The sequence below is a fragment of the Phyllostomus discolor genome, chromosome 2, assembly GCF_004126475.2.
Source record: "Phyllostomus discolor isolate MPI-MPIP mPhyDis1 chromosome 2, mPhyDis1.pri.v3, whole genome shotgun sequence".
Taxonomy (NCBI): domain Eukaryota; kingdom Metazoa; phylum Chordata; class Mammalia; order Chiroptera; family Phyllostomidae; genus Phyllostomus; species Phyllostomus discolor.
Window position 1 is genome coordinate 46793046 of NC_040904.2, and position 18227 is coordinate 46811272.

The following is an 18227-nucleotide window of genomic DNA, read 5'->3' on the forward strand; positions in this document are numbered from 1 at the left end:
TGCACCCCCATTTCTGACTCCTCCTACAATCATTTACACCTGCCAGTATTCCTGTATTATTCCAGATTTATTGGGCTGCCATTATAAGTCTGGGCAGGTGTGGCCCCATGTCATGGAGCCAATCTTCTCTAAGCTTTCACACAGGCGTTGTAACCAGGGGGAGCTGCCCCCCAGTTACACCTTGGGTGGAAGTCACTTCCATCCCCCTGGCCCAAAGCATGGCCACAGCTACTTAACATATCTATGAAACCAGTTAAAGGTTATAGATATGTTAAATGACCATGCCAGAGGACAGCTGCAAAGCTGTTGCTGTACAAAATGGCTCTGCATGTTCCTGCTCCATGTGTCCCTTCCCCCCACTCACACCTGTGGGGAGAGGGGGAAGGACATCCTATATATCTTTCTAATATTTCCTGGACACCTTGAGTTCTGGACCCCATTCCAAATCCCTATTTTTGTGCCCCCTCTTGGCTGCACCCTGTAACAGCTCCAGGGTGTGATCTGAGTGAGGGGAACCCATGCCACCTGCCTGATGGAAAACACCGAGCTTCCACGCATCTCCTTTTAAATTTGAGTAAATAGGAAAACTAACAGACAAAAACCAAACCAAATCAAGTCAAATAAAAAAAACCCAGTTCAAGTGCAACCTATAAAAATAAGCCACAGAAAAGCATAGTAATACTCTAAAGATGTAAAGGAAGTACAAGCTTCAAAGAAGTTACTATAGAAATTAAAAGCATACTTTAGAAGAATATGCTTCCCCTCTTTTCTCCTCAGCTGTTTCTTCATTCCCATGGCTCCCTTGTCTCTCTGAGTCTTTCACTATTCCTACCTTTTCTCTCCTCCTTCTTCCCTCTGCTTGCCCCTTCTTCCTTTTTTCCTTCCTCTGCATCTTACTTTCCTTATTTTCCCTTTATCCCTTTCACTTTATAGTCCCTACTAAAGATGACATTGTTAACATCTTTAAATCTCCTCATTCTCCATCCTGTGTCATGGTAGGTATGTTGAGGCTAAAGTTCCAGGTCCTCTCAACCCCTGGGCCTCCTGGGGAAACTTCTCTTTTTTTGCAGCTCCCTCCCTTTGACTGTGTGTCTTATATCAGATTCCCTTGGTTCCATGTTCACATGTTGAGGCTTGCTAAGTAAGGCAAGATGCACCAGGTGTGTGACAATAGTGATGTCCTATGTAGAGTTTAAGGATGTTTTTAGAGTGAGTTTCCTAGAAACAGGCTCCAAGCTGGAGAGTTGCATACAGAATTTACTGAAAAGCACTCTTAGGACTTGCACCTGTGGGGAGGTGAGGGAGGCAGGATTGGCCAGACAAGAAACTGTCATGCAATGTGGTTGCAACTGAAAAGTAGCTGATCTTATGGGGAGCTCTGAAACTGAGATAGCCTTTCAGAGTTGTCGCAATCCTGTTGTGAAGGGCAATTTCCAGTGAGCCATCAACATTCCTAGTATTCTAAGCTAAGGAATGACGACATCTGCAGACAAGAGGGAATCTGGGTGCCTTTAAGAATCTGAATAGTGTTACAGAGTGGGGTTAGGGTGGGAAAGATGTAACACACTTAATAGGGGTCCAGGAAGCAAACCTATCACCATATTAATAAAACAGGAAAACAGATGGCTCAACTCATTGAAAGACTTTGATAAATCAAAATCAGGCAGCTTATGAAGTAGTGAGTTGACCGTAGGAGGAGATATTCAAGAAAAAGCTGCAAATACAGCCAAGAAGAGCTTTATAACAATCAAAGGGTAGATAGATCTGCTGCTTCTGGAAAGAGTAAGCTCCATGGGACCAAAGAGTTCACCCTCAGGCCTGGTGACCACTGGACTGTCAACAGGCATCCAATTACTTGGACTTTGGTAGTTACTCCAATCCTGGGTTACTGAGTCCATCTGAAGATTGACAGTGAAAGGCCTCCTTACTCTGAGTGAAGAATCACCTTCACACTAAGTTAAGAGCTGGTCATCTTATGCTTATTTCAGGGTTCATAAATCATGTGATGAATCAGTCACTAGTGTATCTGATCATGGTTGGATTATATAATCTCCCAGACACCTTCCATTCCTTGACTCTGTTCTATATAAATTTTTATTTCCAGGTCACATGATAGAAGTTTAGCCAAAGTAATTGAATGCAACTGAGATCCAGGATTATTCTGTGGTTGCCGAGAAATATGCATTTGCTGTTCAGAGCAATTCTCCCTCCATACCAAAGGAGAGAACCAGATTTTCTCTTCATTGCTTTTCTTGGAATGTTCATGCTTAGAGGGAGAACAGCGTATGGCATGATGGAATTTTCTTTCTCCTTTACTGTTACTTTGCTTCTTCTCTTTACCTTGATGAGTAGAGTGTCTTTAATAGAACAAAGTGAAAGAAACTTGCTAATGAATCAAAGTTATGCAATGGCAGATGGTCACTGTCAGTAGAAGAAAGGTTTATTGGTTTGTAGATACTCCACTTTGAAGACTGAATCAGGGCCCTGAAGATAAGCAGATGTGCAGAAGAGATTGAAAAGGAGAAGACAGAAAAAGGATCAGAGAGAGAAGAGAAACTTCTGGGTAGACATCTCAGTGTACTGATGGGTCACTCAATGGAAAAATAAAGGAAAGTTGTGCCCTGTCCTCTAGACTCCATGAGTGTGACATTCAACCAGTGTAAGCCTTTCTGATATTATCCTGTGCCCTCTCTCCCTTTTAGACATTCCATGAGAGACCGAGTCATTGGAGTTGAGTAGCTGCATACCTTTCCAAAACCACTCAGGACAGGGACACTAATCATTGGAATAGAGGCCGCGATTTGATCTTGGAGAAGATACACTTCCATGGTATGGCTGTCCAGCAATAGGGTCATAATAAGGCTCAGTCCTCAGGCCATCAAAGTCTTGGAGTTAGTCTGGGTCACCCGACTGATTGATGTTATTGGACATGGAACGAATGGGTCTAGTTCATTATTGTGCCTAGTATAAAGCTTCGCACATAGTAGTTAAGAATTCAGTTTTTTAAAAAAATTAGTAAATGAATAAGAAATTTGCTGTTTCCCTACATGTAATGTTGTTGAGACTTTCCCCTTCTTCAAAAGAAGGGGAAGTAATTGCCTTTTATTTGGATCAAATATCATGAAAATGGGGACAATATTTTTTCAGGGCTTGGTAATTTTTCTCAAACACGCCCCCCCCACTTTTTTACCTTGTGGACTGTTGGGAACCACCCTGCCTGGTATCAGAAGCTGTAATCCCTGCCAAGGCTAAGGCTGAGGGAATGACCTTGGACCATAAGCCAGCAAGGAGACAAAATCTTATCTCCCTGGCAGGAGCACCACTTCTGCTCCTTTTACTTCACTCTGCCTGGCCCCCAATGCTTGGTTGGTTAGCCAATGATGGGTAAGATTCCCCAAGGGGGAACAATCTAAGACAGGCACGACCATGTGGGAGGCCCCCAAGGAAGGACTTTGGGAGCTACAGCAAAAGGGGGGATGGACCCTTGCCCCTCGGCTTTGACAGAGCCTGAGTCCTCATTGTCTCCAAGAAAATCTCCTAATCTCTTGGCTGCCTTACTTCCCTTGCTCCACCTAAGCCTGAAACAATGACAGAGGGTGGTGCAGCCCTGTGCTGGAAAGGGCGGGTTCCCCGGGTGATCAGCCCTAAGAAAGAATATGTAAAACCCTGTGAAACCTGCTTTGTTTAGAATGCTCTCAATTAAATGATAAGGGTCCAAGGAAGAAGTAAGTTTGTTCCTTAAAGTTTTTTACAGCTCTTTAGCTATCTGACCCTGACTCAAAATAGGCCCTCAGAGTTCTTTGTTATCTATTGTTTGGTTCTTCCTGGTAATGATTAATGAGCTTTACCTGAATTCCTGTGTAAACGAACCCAATAAAAGCGATTGAGGAAAAGGCTCTTGGTCCTTCTCCTTCGAGAGATTGGCCACCTTTCCTCCCCAAGAAGATCATGTCTTGGTAGACTTATTTTCATTCGTGGTGGCCGGGGGGCGGGGGAGGGCCTTGTGGGTGGAGCCCCCCCCCCCCACAGTGGGCCATGGCACTGTTCCCTTGTCAATAGCTTTAGAATATTTCCTGGGAAATGGCCCTCTCAGAGATCAGGCCACACACTGAAAAATGAGCACAAAAGAAAAACAGAGTTTTGTGGGTAAAAGTTCAAGAGCATTAAGGAGTTTAGATTTTGGGCTGTGACTGAGACAAATAAGGGCTGAGGCATGGCTATAGCTCTGATAATGATTTGTATGACAGTGGCACATAGGTCTAAGAAAATTTAGCAACAACATGGAAGAAAAGCTCAGTGGTAGTAGTGAGGGGAGGAGGGGAAAGAAGAGAAGAATTCCTACACATCATGGTCAGGCATGCAGGTGTGGGTGCTGACGGTGGTGGAATGAATACCTGTGATGCTTTTTTTGCTGGACTCCAAGGTGGGCAGCCCTACTCTTTATTGGTCTGGTTATACTTTGGGCTTAGGCTTGAAGGATCTACTTTGCCTCTCTGATTCTTAGCTCACTATTTTGCAAAATAATGTCAATCTCTACTTATAGAATTTTCCATCACTGTCTAAAAGTGGTAAACTTTTTGGAAGGTAAGGAAAAATGATTGGGCACTGAGGTAGATTGTCTCCAAAGATGGCCACCACTAATTCCTTCCCTCCCTGTAGGCACACACCATCTCCCCATCAAGAGGTGGAGTTTATTTCTCATCCCCTTAAATCTGGCTCTGTGATTGCTTTGACCAATAGAATATGACAGGAGTGATGTTCTGGGATTTCTGACCCTTTACTTAAGAGGACTGGCAGCTTCCATTTCCTTCCTCTTGGAATTCTTCTTCTTGAAATCAACCACCATGCAATGAGGAAGCCAAAGCAGGTAAGTTGAGAGACCCAATTAGAGTTATACCATAATGGTGAAAAAGGTTTTCTGAAAGTGTTACAGAACAAACAAGGGGGGCCTGGGATGATATACTATTATTGAAAGAAGCCCCCAGGTCTGTTATGTCTGCCGCCAGAGGAAAGACGTCTCTCAATGCCAGAGATTTGTGAAAAGGAAAGGAAATGTTTATTTAATGCTATACAGACTTAAAGTAGTGACCTAATATCTTCACCAAAATCCCAAGGTCCCTTAAAACACCCACAAACAGACACAGTCCTTCCTTCCTTCCCCCTTCCTTCCTTCCAGAGTACCGTATCTCCTAAAGCTGCGGGGGTCCCCACTCTGGGAAAGGCACGTGGTCCTCTCTCCCTGGACCAGGGGAGTCCCCACTCTGCCAGAGCCTCGTGGTTCTCCCTCTCAGGGCTGTGGGAGTCTCCACTCTGTCAAGGCCGTGTGGTTCTCTCCCTCAGGGCCGGAGGAGTCTTCACTCTGCTAAAGCTGTGTGGTTCTCTTTCTCAATAGCTGTGATCCTCTCTGTACTTCCACAGCTGCATGGTTCTCCCCACAATGGCTGCCGTGTCTTGGTTTAAATACCCGTGCCTGTCTTCCTCTGCAGCCCCATTTCCGACTCCTCCCATACTTGGCTTCACATGTCAGAACTCATACCCTTCCAGCTTTACTGGACTGCCATCATGAGTCTGGACAGGCATGGCCCCAAGTCCTGGAGCCAATCATCTCCAAGCTCCCACTCAGGTGCTGTAACTCGGGGGACCTGCCCCCTAGTTACATCTTGGTGGGGAAGTTACTTCCACTCCCCTGGATCTGAGCATATCCACAGCTATTTAACATATGTAAGCGACCAGCCAAAGGCTATAGATATGTTAAATGACCACACCAGAGGCTAGCTGCAAGACTGTTGCTATGAGAAACAGCTTTCAATGGCCCTGCTCCATTTGTCCCTTCCTCCAGCCCACACCTGGGGAATGGGGGTGAAGACATCTTAAAATCTCCTGGACACCTTGAGTTCTGGACCCCATTTTAAATGCCTATTTGGGGTCCCCCCTCTTGGCTGCACCCTGTAACAAAAGTTCACAGATGACAGAAGTATTGTGAAGAAGGAAGGCAAACCTATATCCCTAGCAACTGTCTACTCCAGTGAAACAAAACTCTGCCTCTTCCCTGATGGAAATAGTCCAATGGAATCAAACTATACATTCCCCCACTCAATTGTGCCCCTATCAAGGATTCAGTGTTGATTTCTGCTAATGGCATTTGGACACCCAGCAGTGGACTTAGAGAATACCTTACCATTACTATTACCATTACCATTACCATTGTGATGTTCTATAGAGCACTGCTTCTGACCAGGAACTCATTTTAAAGCAAATGGATCTGGCAATGAGCTCATGGAACTCATTTATCTTACCTTATCCCCCACCACTGTGAAGCAGCTTTCCTGATTGAACAATAGGATGGCCTTTGGAAGGTCTCAGTTACAGGACCATCTATGTGATGGCACATTGTAGGGTTGGGGTAATGTTCTCTAGGATTCAGCATATGATTTGACTTAGCAGCCAAGGTTTGGTGCTGTTTTTTTCCAGCTCCAAGAATTAAGAAGTGGAAAAGCTCTCTCAAAATTACCCCTAAGACATACTAGTGATACACAGTTTTTTGTATTTTGTTTCATTCTTTGCTTCCCATCCCCACAACTTTGGACTCTGCTGGTTTAGACATCTTGGTTACCAAGGGAGGAATGCTTCCACCAGGGAATAAAACAAGGGTTCCATTAAAGTGAAAGCTGAAACTACTACCTGGCCTCTTTGAACCACTAAACTGAGAGGTTGTGGGAGAGTTTACTGTTCAGGCTCAGCAAGGATGAGGCATTTTGAGAAGGATTTTGAGAAGATTCTGTGTTGTGGAATTGTCAGGCATGTTTAGATTTTTGGTTCCCTGGGCACTGAGTGTCGGTAGAAACTTCTGATCATTGATCTAGCCACCAAACGTACTCCCCCCTCACCGCCTTCCCAAATGCCCCATAGGGATCTGGAATTGTCCCTATATGAGAATTGCTTTTCATTAGTGCATCATTTCAACAGTGACAATGTTTATTTTTGCAACATTTTGATAAATAATAATAAAGAATAGGCTTTATAAAATATTTCTTATTGAGCTAAACAACATATTTGGGGCATGGTTGTCTTTCTGTTATTTTTTCACTACATTATTTTCTAGTTGAAATTTAGTTTTAAAACATTTTATGGATTTAAATTATTCATATCACAAACTTTAAAAATTAGCCAAGGTGAGGTCATTGGCTTTAAAGATGTCTGTCTAGACTGACAAACTCAAAATTGTAGATTTCAGGGCATCGGAGCTTTTCTGATAGAGGGCAAGCTGCAATACCATAGGGTTATTTGTCTCGATAGAAATATTATTATTGTTAGATAAGACATTCTGCTATACAGAAGGATGCACTACATTGGCCTCTGCATAGCAAGCCCAGGTTCTAAATTAAACCTAATTTGTGCCAATGGGGATTGCATCAGCTGGTTACACACATACATGCACAGCTCTGGTGATCCTTACTTTCTGTGTTCTTGTTTTTCATCATAATGTTTACTGTAGCAACTAATGCAAAATACTTCTAGAGAATTTGTTCCTGGTGTTGGGTTATGAGGTCTGGCTCCAGGACAAGTTCTATAAGCTTCTCTGAGCTTCACACACTTTCTGAGAATGTCCTCAGCCTCCATTCTCACCTTGGCCCATGACTGCAACCTGAGACATCTCCTATCACACTTCTGAGGCTGGTTAAGTCACATTACTTCTCTGGGCTCTGACTCCCTTAATTCAGAGGCAAAAATACTGACTTGAGAAATAAAAAATGTAGTGAACTTAAAAAGCCTTTCCAGGGTTAGCATTCAGTGGCTCTGATTTAATTTTTGTCCTTCTCACTGTGTCCTGTACAAAGCTAGTGGAGTGACACCTCTCCACTTTTTAGCTATGTAGTAGCCCCCACAGAGACAGACCCTGGCTCAAGGCACTGCCTGCAACACCTGATTAGAAGCTGCCCTTCTCCATCCAGTAACCTCCATTCTATCTCCTGCCCTCCTAGAATTCAGATTTCTAAGTATAAATTTTTTTGAATCACATATGGCCACTGTCAGAGGGTAGAGTGTTATCACCTACTCTAAATCTTCACTGAACAGATGAACAAACTGAGGCCAAGAGAACTGAGTTGCCCAAGGTCACAGAGCCAGCCGGGGCAGAGCTGAGACATGTTTATATCTTCTGACTTCCAATTCAGTGCTCTGTCCACTGAACCAGGATGCCTGTCATCAAATGATTATGACTTTGCAGGAATGGTGTTCCTAGAGATAGCTTTATGCATTATATAGCCTTTGGTAAGATTTCAAGTTGAATTTTTGTTTCAGCTCTAAAATACTGACAGTGCACATCAGGAGTCTGTGGACTCTGTTGCTCCCTTAGGTTCAGCAGCAGAGGTGGCATAATTGGAACAGGGAGCCTGACTAGTCAAATATACTTCACTCCTCTTCCCGGGGGCTATGCTGTCAGCATGGCCTAGTGAGCCATTTGCTGAATGGATATAAATTTCAATACTTGGAGTCTGGAATGACTGTATCCAGCTGATGAAATGTAGAAAGATACATTTATTTAGCACATGTTTTTAGATTTCATGCTGGGCAGTGCAGTGATTAAGCTGGGGCTTTGGAGACACTCATATGGGTTCAAATCCCAGTTCCATTAATTATTACCTTTTGGTTCTTGCACAAGTTATTTAACCTCTCTGCTTAACTTATACATATGAAAAATGGAGCTCTAGCTGCTGTTACTACCTACAGAGGTTACTGGGATAAAATAGATTAACACGCTCTAAGCACTTAGGGCAATGCCTGATACGTAGTAAGTACTATAGAATGGTTGCTATTACTGTACAATTTAAAAAATATATTTACATAAAACAAAAACACCTGTTTTGCCGGAATGAATGACACACACTAAATGTATTAGAATAGTGATCTAGGAAGATACAAGGGAATTGCAAAGGACAAAAACAATCTCTCCACCCTCATCCTCAAAAGCAGAAAACAAATGAACAAAAACCCAGGCAAGGTATTCCAGAGCTCCTGCTTTTAGTCACTATAGATACTGCTTCCTAATCACCCTATTGCTAAGATGAATAAACTGATGCTAAAATAAAGGACATCAAAGCATCAAGCATTCATACAGAGGCAGAGTGAGCATTTGGAAGGTGGTCTCCAGAACCAGATGGCAGATTTAGACCTTTCTTTACAGCCCTAAACTTCAGGGGGTCCAGGCTGTCCCTAGTCATGCTGTTGGAAGAGCCTGCTCAGATTCTTCTAGCCACATAAAGCTTCTGCAGTGAGTTAAGTGTTTTCCAACTGCAGAAAGCATTGTCTCTGATGCCTAGAATGCACGTCCATGAGTTTCATATGTAAGTTTTATACAAATAGGCAGCAAGAGTGTAATTGTGAGAGATTAAAAAAATGTATGCCTCCAAATAGAGAATTGGCTAGATAAATTATGCTCGACCACATAACAAGACATAGGCAGCATACAAGGTGGAATAATGTTAAAGACCTAGAAAAATACTCACGAAATATTGTTATTTAAACAATAAATCACACTCTGTAAGGAATGTGTGTATACATACCCATACATGCATGCATACATGTACAGAAAATGGCAGGCAAGGTGTGTATATCGTAATATTAACAGTGATAATCTTGAACATGGCTATTAGGACAAGTCTTTTGACTTATTTTATCTATATTTTCCAATTTTTCTACAATAAACCTGACTGACCTTTATAAAGGAAAAATAATGTATTAAAAATAGCAGGAGAGGCACCTAGAGTAAAGGCTGCTTTCCCCATGGATATTGTGTTCCTGTTCTATAGTGAAGCTGAAAATCATCTTTTTCTGCTCCTGCCAGGCTGATGCAATGGCTCCCACCCTTGGGCGCAGGGCTGCTCTTGTAAAGGGGTGTTATAGCACAGATCCTGTTGCATTGTGGCTAGTGGGTACATTGCCAGTTACAAGCAGCTGGCAGAGAGCTTGGCATATGGGTATATTTGAAATGAATAATAATGAATTGGTAGGGGCTTAATAACTTGGATTTGGATACAAGCTCTGCCATTTATAAGCTAGGTGAGTCCCAGGCTCCTGGTCTGTACAGTGGCAATAAAAATTGTGGATCAACAGACCTCCAATAGTTTTTGTAACTGGCAAAGTGCTGTTTACAAGGTGGCTAGAGGTGCAGAGAGAGAGGGTTTATTATTATTGCTGCATCTATTAACAGGTTTAATCTTCTCATCCCTTATTTCTCTTTGGCTCCCTAAGGCATCATAGTTACCATAGCAGCCAGATGCTGATTATTCCTCCAGGGGCAGCAAAGTGAAGCTGAGCAAGCTCCTGGGTCCACATCTCTGCATGCCCTTCGCAGGCTAGAGTGAGATGGTCTGACACTCAGCCTCCTTTCAGGACCCCCATTCTGTCTTGGGTCATTAGACATACAAAGCCTGCCTCTGCAGTCTCAGGGCTCTGAAACACCCTTTCTGAGATTTTCTTTTCCCCAAGCTCTATCTCTGGCGCCCTGCCTGGTTACCGTGGAAACAGGTTCCTCTGCGGACAAAGGAGGGAGCTGGTCCTGCTTCTTCCTGGTCCTGTAGATGAGGATTTTTAGACCGTGGAGACTGCGCTGCCCTGCCCTGCACCTGCCATCACTCCCCGTGTTCTCGATCAGGTGCAGCTTACCCTCCCTCACCACTGACACTGACGAGACCATGTGTAAAAGCGTGACCACAGGTGAATGGAAGAAAGTCTTCTATGAGAAGATGGAGGCAGCAAAGCCGGCTGACAGCTGGGACCTCATCATAGACCCCAACCTCAAGCACAATGTGCTGGCTCCTGGATGGAAGCAGTACCTGGAATTGCATGCCTCAGGCAGGTGAGTAGTCCAATAATCAGGGGCCCCACAGGCAGCTACTGAGGCACCTTCCAAGAGGAGACAGAAACATGGGGAACCCAAGTACTAAGAGTCAGTCTTGTTCTTGGGTCCATGTAGACAGGGGGCAGAGAGTCTCCAGCTGGGGTCTGGGACACGGGAATTTGGTTCCTGCTCTTCCACTGAGCCCCTGGGTAACCTTCCCTCCCTGAGCCCAACTCCTCCCTTTTATAAAAGAGGTGGAATGTATTAATTAGTTCTAAACTCTGCATTTTACATACTTTCAGGTTTTCGTCATCTCTTAACATGGTTAAGAGAAGGAAGGCTTGAGATTTATTGGGGGTCAAGTATTCTTGTCCTGGGACAGTTTTATTTTAATCTATTTAAATCAGCTCGATTTAATATAAAATACTGAACACAAGAAGTGTGCTAGAAACTGGCTCTACTCTTAGCTCCAATGCGCTTCAGCAATTCAATTTCCTTCTTGGATTCCACTTTCCCATTTACAAAAGGAGGGGTTAGCCTAGATCCTTACTTTGTGCTTCATGGACAGGCAGCATCAAAATCACCTAGAACTTGTTAAAGATGAAGAGCTTGCATCCCAATCTAGACCTACTGAGTCAAAAATCATCATTTTAATAAAGGCTCTTAGGTATGTACAGTATATTGTACAATAATATCTGAGATGATTCCATCACTCTTGACTGGGGGTCTATTATGTAAAAACTTACCTTCTGGACAAAGATAGGGAGGCTGAGTGGTGTTGCCTCAGGGTCAGAAGCAAGGCCTTCCTTCCTGCCCTGGTTCAGTCTATTGGACTCAATTCAAGAAACATCTATTGGGTACCTGCAATCTGCTAGGTTCTGGCTCTGTGTCTAACTACATGTTTATGGATTGCTTTCTTATTCTCTCTGACTTAGAGAATAACAAAGGTTTGGACATTTTCTAACCCAAGTTTTGCAGTTCAGCCTGAGAGAGGGCAAACAGTCCTCAAACAATGTGAGTAAAAGAGGAGATGAGAATGAAAACTCAAAGCCACTGCATTTGTTGATAGAAGGTGTGTAAATAGCTGGACACTTGGGAGTGCTAAAGGCTGGACACTTCCTGGGTAGGACCCAGGAGCTTCTACAAGACTGGGAAGGCTTGTGGGGCTATGTGAGGAGGGCTTGTGGTCCTCCAGACTGGCTGGTGACCTGTGATCCCCAGCGGGCCCCAGCTAGCTCACTCTGGAGGCTGAGAAATGATAATAGTATCATTATCCACTGATTTGGATCTAGCCTGGTTTGGATCTAGCCAGTGTTGACTTCCATTGGTAAGAATGTGTGGATAGATCATACAATTCCTATATTATGCAGGCTACCCGCACTCATGTAGTGCACTGGCATGTTTTACAGATGAGGAAAGATGCCCAGAGGCAAAAGCACACGGGCAAGGCCTAAGTGCACTGGGATGGGGGGAGTTGAGGCCTCTGCAGAGCACAGAGGAGGTGGCCCTGGTGACTGACCCAGGTGACTGAGAGTTGCTGGATGCCAGGTGCATCCTAAGCAGCTTGCTCCAGGTCTAGCAGCACACACGGGGGCAGGCTGGGCAGCCACCTGGTGAAAAATAATGAAGGTAGGCGACCACAAACATACCGCCCAACCCGCTAACTGCAGCTGTTGCCACTGCTTCCACTCGTTCTCTCCTCTTCTCCCCTATCCTCGCAGGTTCCACTGTTCCTGGTGCTGGCACACCTGGCAGTCGCCCCATGTGGTCATCCTCTTCCACATGTACCTGGATCGTGCCCAGCGTTCAGGCTCGGTGCGCATGCGCGTCTTCAAGCAGCTGTGCTATGAGTGTGGCACTGCGAGGCTGGACGAGTCCAGCATGCTGGAGGAGAACATCGAGACCCTGGTGGACAACCTCATCACCAGCCTGCGCGAGCAGTGCTACGGTGAACCTGGCGGTCACTACCGCATCCACGTGGCCAGCCGCCAAGACAACCGACGGCACCGAGGCGAGTTCTGTGAGGCTTGCCAAGAAGGCATCGTGCACTGGAAGCCCAGCCAGAAGTTGCTGGAAGAGGAGGCGACCACCTACACTTTCAAGCCGCCACCCAGCCCCTCCAAGCCGCAAGCCGAGACGGGTTCTGGCTGCAACTTCTTCTCTGTCCCTGGTGCTTGTTTTGGGCCACGGTCCTACTGCTGATCATCTATCTGCAGTTCTCCTTCCGCAGCTCAGTCTAAGATTCTTTTCGTGGGCCCCAGGGAACTGTAGGGACCCGAGGCCAGGGGGCCAGCCAGCTAGTGGGAGGGGCGAAGAGAGACCAGGGAACAGGGTTAAGTTCTAACACTGATGCCGCCACGGACTCATTGGGTTCCTTGGGAAGATCACCCAGCTTTTCCATCTATGATATCATGGGGTTGGGCTAGATCATTGGTTTTTCCAAGTGAAACCCGGGGCCCCAAATTTCTGCACAGGCGCCTCAGGGACTTTTGAATTTGGAAGGCAGACTGAGTGAGTGGGTCTTCCGTCCTGGTGAAACCACCCACGCCCAACTCCTGCCTCCTCCTCCTGTTGCTTTACTCAGAACAGCTCCATCTTGGATGAAGCTCCATTTAAAATTTTGTTTTAAAAAAGATGAACTGCTTTAAAAAAAGTTTGAAGATTACAGGACTAGGTGATCTCTAAAGGCCTTTCCACAGTGATGAGTGCATCCTTGTTTCCTTGTTAAGTCCCACCCCTAGCCCCTATTATCTCCATCTGGAGCTGCGGCCTTAGATTAATGTCTGTGAGTGCACAAGCCTCATCCACAGCTCTGCTTTCATGTACACAACAGAAGTTCCTTATGAAGAAAGAGAGGTGGGGTCACTAGGTTGTCCTTTTGCTGCTGGGTCCACAGGGTCCCTTGCTTCTCTTTTCCAGGCTCCCAGCTTCCAACTTCCTTTCACTCTGGGTGAATTCTGGGGTCTACCTGGCTCAGAGATGTTGTTTAGGGTGGAGCCCCATAGAGCTAGGCTTCCCACCCGCTGTACTTGAACTGACAGAGAATTTAGGGGAGGATTAGAAGGTAGAGTGTTAGAAGCAAAGTACAAAATCCCTAGGAAACAAATACAATGACTTTCTGTTGTAACAGGCTTTTCAGAGTTCAGGGATCAAGTCTGACTGATTCTCAGAAGTTCTGATGGCTGAAACACAGGAGCTGGGGCCTAGTCTCCTGGGCTCTTTGCTGAAACCCTAGTCGAGAGGTCTTCTCACATTGGCCATGCATGGACCCTCTCACCAAAATCAGCTGTCTGCCCAGAACCACAGGGATGGGGGTCATCAGCAAAAAAGGAAGCATTAAAAACATGCCCATACACAAGTGCTTAGATATGTGGCAGGATCTTATACCTTTCTAAAATGGGGTGCAGTATGGTTTAGAGTGGCAGGAGAGAAGACCTGGTAATAGGGGCACAGAGTGGGGTGTGGTTAGGAGGCAGAAAGCAGGAGATGGCGTGCCACCCTATACTTTTGAGGTTCCATGTTTTACCTTACCTATCTTAATAATTTGACTCTTTTTTTCCCCTTACTCCCCACTGCTTCCCTTTATAATGAAAAGTCACCACCATCTACAGTGGTGGAGGGAAGAGGGCCACTTATATAAAGATGGGATATTTTAATAAAGATGGGATACCTTCAATCGGGTTTAGTAGTCATTAATGTGTGCTTCAGAGTCACCATTATGTTCCTGATCTGTAATCGGCTGTTGGGTACATCCCTTCTCCTCTCTTTCCTTTCTGGGATCCCCACATAAGGCTCTATCTTCCACTAGTTTCAAGGTCTGGCCCAACTGTGATCACAGTCAAGAGGGATGCAGGCAGCCCTTGTTCAGGGACTCAATATAAGGTCAGTCTTATTCCTGCCTTTACTCTAATTCTAGTAACTGTCTGGTGACTTCTTTTGCTTCGGCCACACAGCATTCATCTCTTTGTTCAGGCCACATATCCTGAGCACCTCGTATCTGACAAGCCCTGGCTTGGGTGTTGGGGCCCAGTGGGCACTAAGGGACAGAGCCTATCATTCAGAGATCTCTGCTTATTACAGAAGTTCTCAGCCCTGGCTGCACTGGAGAAATCCTGGGGAGCTTTTAAGGCAATATCAGGGCCCAGGCTCCACTTAAGATCAATAGAATCAGACTTTTTGGGAGTGGGCCCTAAGCAACTGACTTAGAATAAAGTAATACCAGGTAATCCACCTGTGCTGCCTGGTATAATGACTTCTAACTGAAGAAGAGGCTTCCATTGGCACCTGATCTTGTGATAATGAACCCTGAGATTTTCCTTAATGACCTGCCTTGGATTCTGTAGTATTAAGGTTCAGCTTCCCCACTCATTCCCACTCCTTACCCTGGGGAACTAACCCTTCCTCAAACCTTCCTGCTCCTGCCTGCTACATTAGCTTTATCTTACTCTCAGAGTCTCCATTACTGGCTCTACTGTCCTTGCCAGATGCTTATCAAACTTTGTTATAATTACTTGTCTATGGCTATGCTCCTTGCTAGAATGTGACCCCAATGTGAAAGTGACTTAACTCAGGTCTCACTGCCAGATAGTATCAGAACAAGGAATTAAACCCTCACTTAGTTTTAGTTTTAGCTTAGAACTCTTTCCTAAAGCATTAAGGCTCTTGCTGTTCTGTAGGAAGATATCCAAAGTCTATGGAGACTCACTCTGTCTCTCTTATTGTCCCTTAAACTTGCTATAGATGGGAGAGTCTAGGCTTGCTCACCAGCTTAGCCTGGTCTTGCTAAAGACTTCTCTGGCAGTTTTCTCCTTCCTTCCTTCCTTCCTTCCTCCTTCCTTGCTTCCTTCCTTCCATTCTGTACATTTATTTGGGACAGTTCTTTCTTGCGCACATTACCACATGCCACATAATGAACTAGTTAGGTATATCCTAGGTGTTATGAATGAACTCTTCACGGACATTCCAGATCCCAAACCTCCCCCACTGGAGCTTCTGTGCACTGGTCTCGATGCTCAAGCCCAGGGAGGAGACCTACAGGCACTGCATTGTGGTTCTGGAGGCTGAAATCCTCGTGTGGGGTCAGCAAGGAGTGCTGCCTTGATCACTTTCCTCAAACTCTTTGGGACTGTGGACCAGCCAAGAAACTCTTCCTTTCTAGGAGTCAGGAGCATTGAGAGCCAAGAAGATCACTAATGATGGTCAATTCCCAACAGATTAAGTCCATAGATTATTAGATCTGTAAGATATATCAGAGATACCTTGATCTTGGGCCCTTATGTCATGGAGAAAGTAAGGAACTTGATCATTATTATACAGCATGAATTAAGGGAAGACCATGAAATTTGGGGCTAAGAAACACTGGATTCTTGACTTTGCTACTTACTAGTTGTATGGCCTTAGACAAGTTACTTAAGCTCCTCAAACCCCATTTTGCTCCTCATCAAAATGGGAATATACTATGTGAATTGGAGGGCTATGGTAAGAAATAAAACATTATCTGTGACTGATCAAGAGCACATGCTCCTCCTCTTTCTCTCTTTTTTGCTTTCAGTTGACAGCCCCTCCCCTCTTTGAGTCTTAGAGTCTCTTTATGACAGACTCTTTCTCTTTATGATTTCAACTCTGTAGGTAAATGCTTAGGGAAAAGCATGGGAGAGAGCAAGGTTTAATTTCCAGCACAAGGCTGAGACTTGGTCTATTTCAATACATGTACAGTCCTTTCTTTTCTGTTTCTCAACTGTATTTCAAAGCAATGACTTTATTTTCTATCTGCATTGTAGCCCCTCTTATTCTTCAAAGATAGATATTTAAGAAATCTCCCCAAACAGAAACACCAGTGATTTTGGCTCCACTCCATTGGCTGAAATACTCCAGAAGGAATTTAATTATTTTCCAAGTCTCATTCTGGTTCTCAGTAGGGCTCCCAGCTAAGGAATTTCTTTTGGAGTTATTTTTGGCATTGTGTGGGTACTGCCACACATGGGAGCGCAATGAAATACGCCTGTAGTACGGTTGTTTGGTGACAGACCTTCCTTGTGGGGGGGGGGGGGGTGAGGGCCGGTATAGAAGACAGGTAACCTGGGTTTCAGCCTTACTCTAGCCATTATATAGATATCTAGGCTGCTGACTTCAGGTGACTTATTCTTTTCCCTCCCCTGGATCTCGTTTTCTCATTTGTAAAACAAAGGGGAAGGTGATCTGAAGGATCTCTACTAACTCTGACCTTGCCACAGACTGCTGCTTAGCCCTATTTGTCCTTGAGTATTGGGGAGGTTGCCCTGCCCCTGACCCCTCCAGCAGGCCATCTACCTGTAACCCCAGGATTTTAATCTGCCTAGTTCAGTTTGGAATTTGACCCTCTTAACTGAGCAGTGATAAAATCTTTCCTTTCCTTTCTGGAAGCAAACTTTTTATAAATCTTACTCTGATTAGACTTCTCTAAAGGTATTTATATTCTGAAAGGCTTCTACCTTGAGGGGTGCTGCCTTACATAAGGACTTGGATGGTAGTGGAATTTCAGTCTGTATTTTGTCTCCTCATTTCTAAAATTAGCCCAATATGTTCACTTCTGTCTTAATAAGGTCATAGTAATTAATATTATGAGGACATAATACATTAACTATTTCAAGATACACTTATTCAACAAATGTTTATTGAGTACCTATTATGTGCCAGACATTGTTCTAGGCACTGTGGATATAGTGAAGAGACAAGTGACTAAATCAATTGAACTTATGGGTTGTAGAGGGACTTAGACAATAAACAATATAAGTAAAATGTGTGGTATATGAGATGGTGGTAAGTAGTAAAGAGAAGAATATAGTAGGCAGAGGGGACAGGAAGGACAGGTTATAGAATTATACTTTTAGATTTGGTAAGTAGAGAAAGTCTCACTAAATAACATTTGAAAAAAGATGAAAGAACTGAGCAAAGGGAATGACATGTGCAACGGCCCTGAGATAGGAGTAGATGGACTGTTCAACTGCAAAGAGGCCAATGTGGCTGGAGTTCAGTTCAGGCTTAATAGTCATTGCTATGTGGTAATGGGGGTCAGAGTTCATAAGCCATACATTATGGTCAAGACATTGGTTTTTAATTTGAACAAGACCAAGAAGCCACAGGTGGGTTTGAACCACAGAGTAAAGAAAGAGGTGTATTCCAGGCAGTGTCCTGTCTCAGGGGTGGTAACAACTAGGATTGAATCTGGATCTATTTTAAAGATAAGCTGAGAAGAGTGTGCTGGTGACTCAGACATGGGGTCTGAGAGAAGAGAAGTCACAGAGGCCCCAAGTTTTGTTTTTTTTTTTTTTTTTTTTTTTTTTTGCCAGGGCACCTGGAAGGATAAATATAGTTGCCACTGGAAGGATAAATATAGTTGCCACTTTAT

General features: G+C 44.4%; 1 protein-coding gene across 1 annotated transcript; it reads left to right on the forward strand.

Annotated features, from left to right (window-relative positions):
• The first annotated feature begins 10326 nt into the window (after positions 1–10326).
• Positions 10327–13910, forward strand: RTP1 (receptor transporter protein 1). The gene is made up of 2 exons (XM_028505322.2): positions 10327–10858; positions 12562–13910. Exons 1-2 carry the CDS (start codon positions 10581–10583, stop codon positions 13040–13042), a joined length of 759 nt encoding a protein of 252 aa, XP_028361123.1. The 5' UTR covers positions 10327–10580; the 3' UTR covers positions 13043–13910.
• Positions 13911–18227: the final 4317 nt, after the last annotated feature.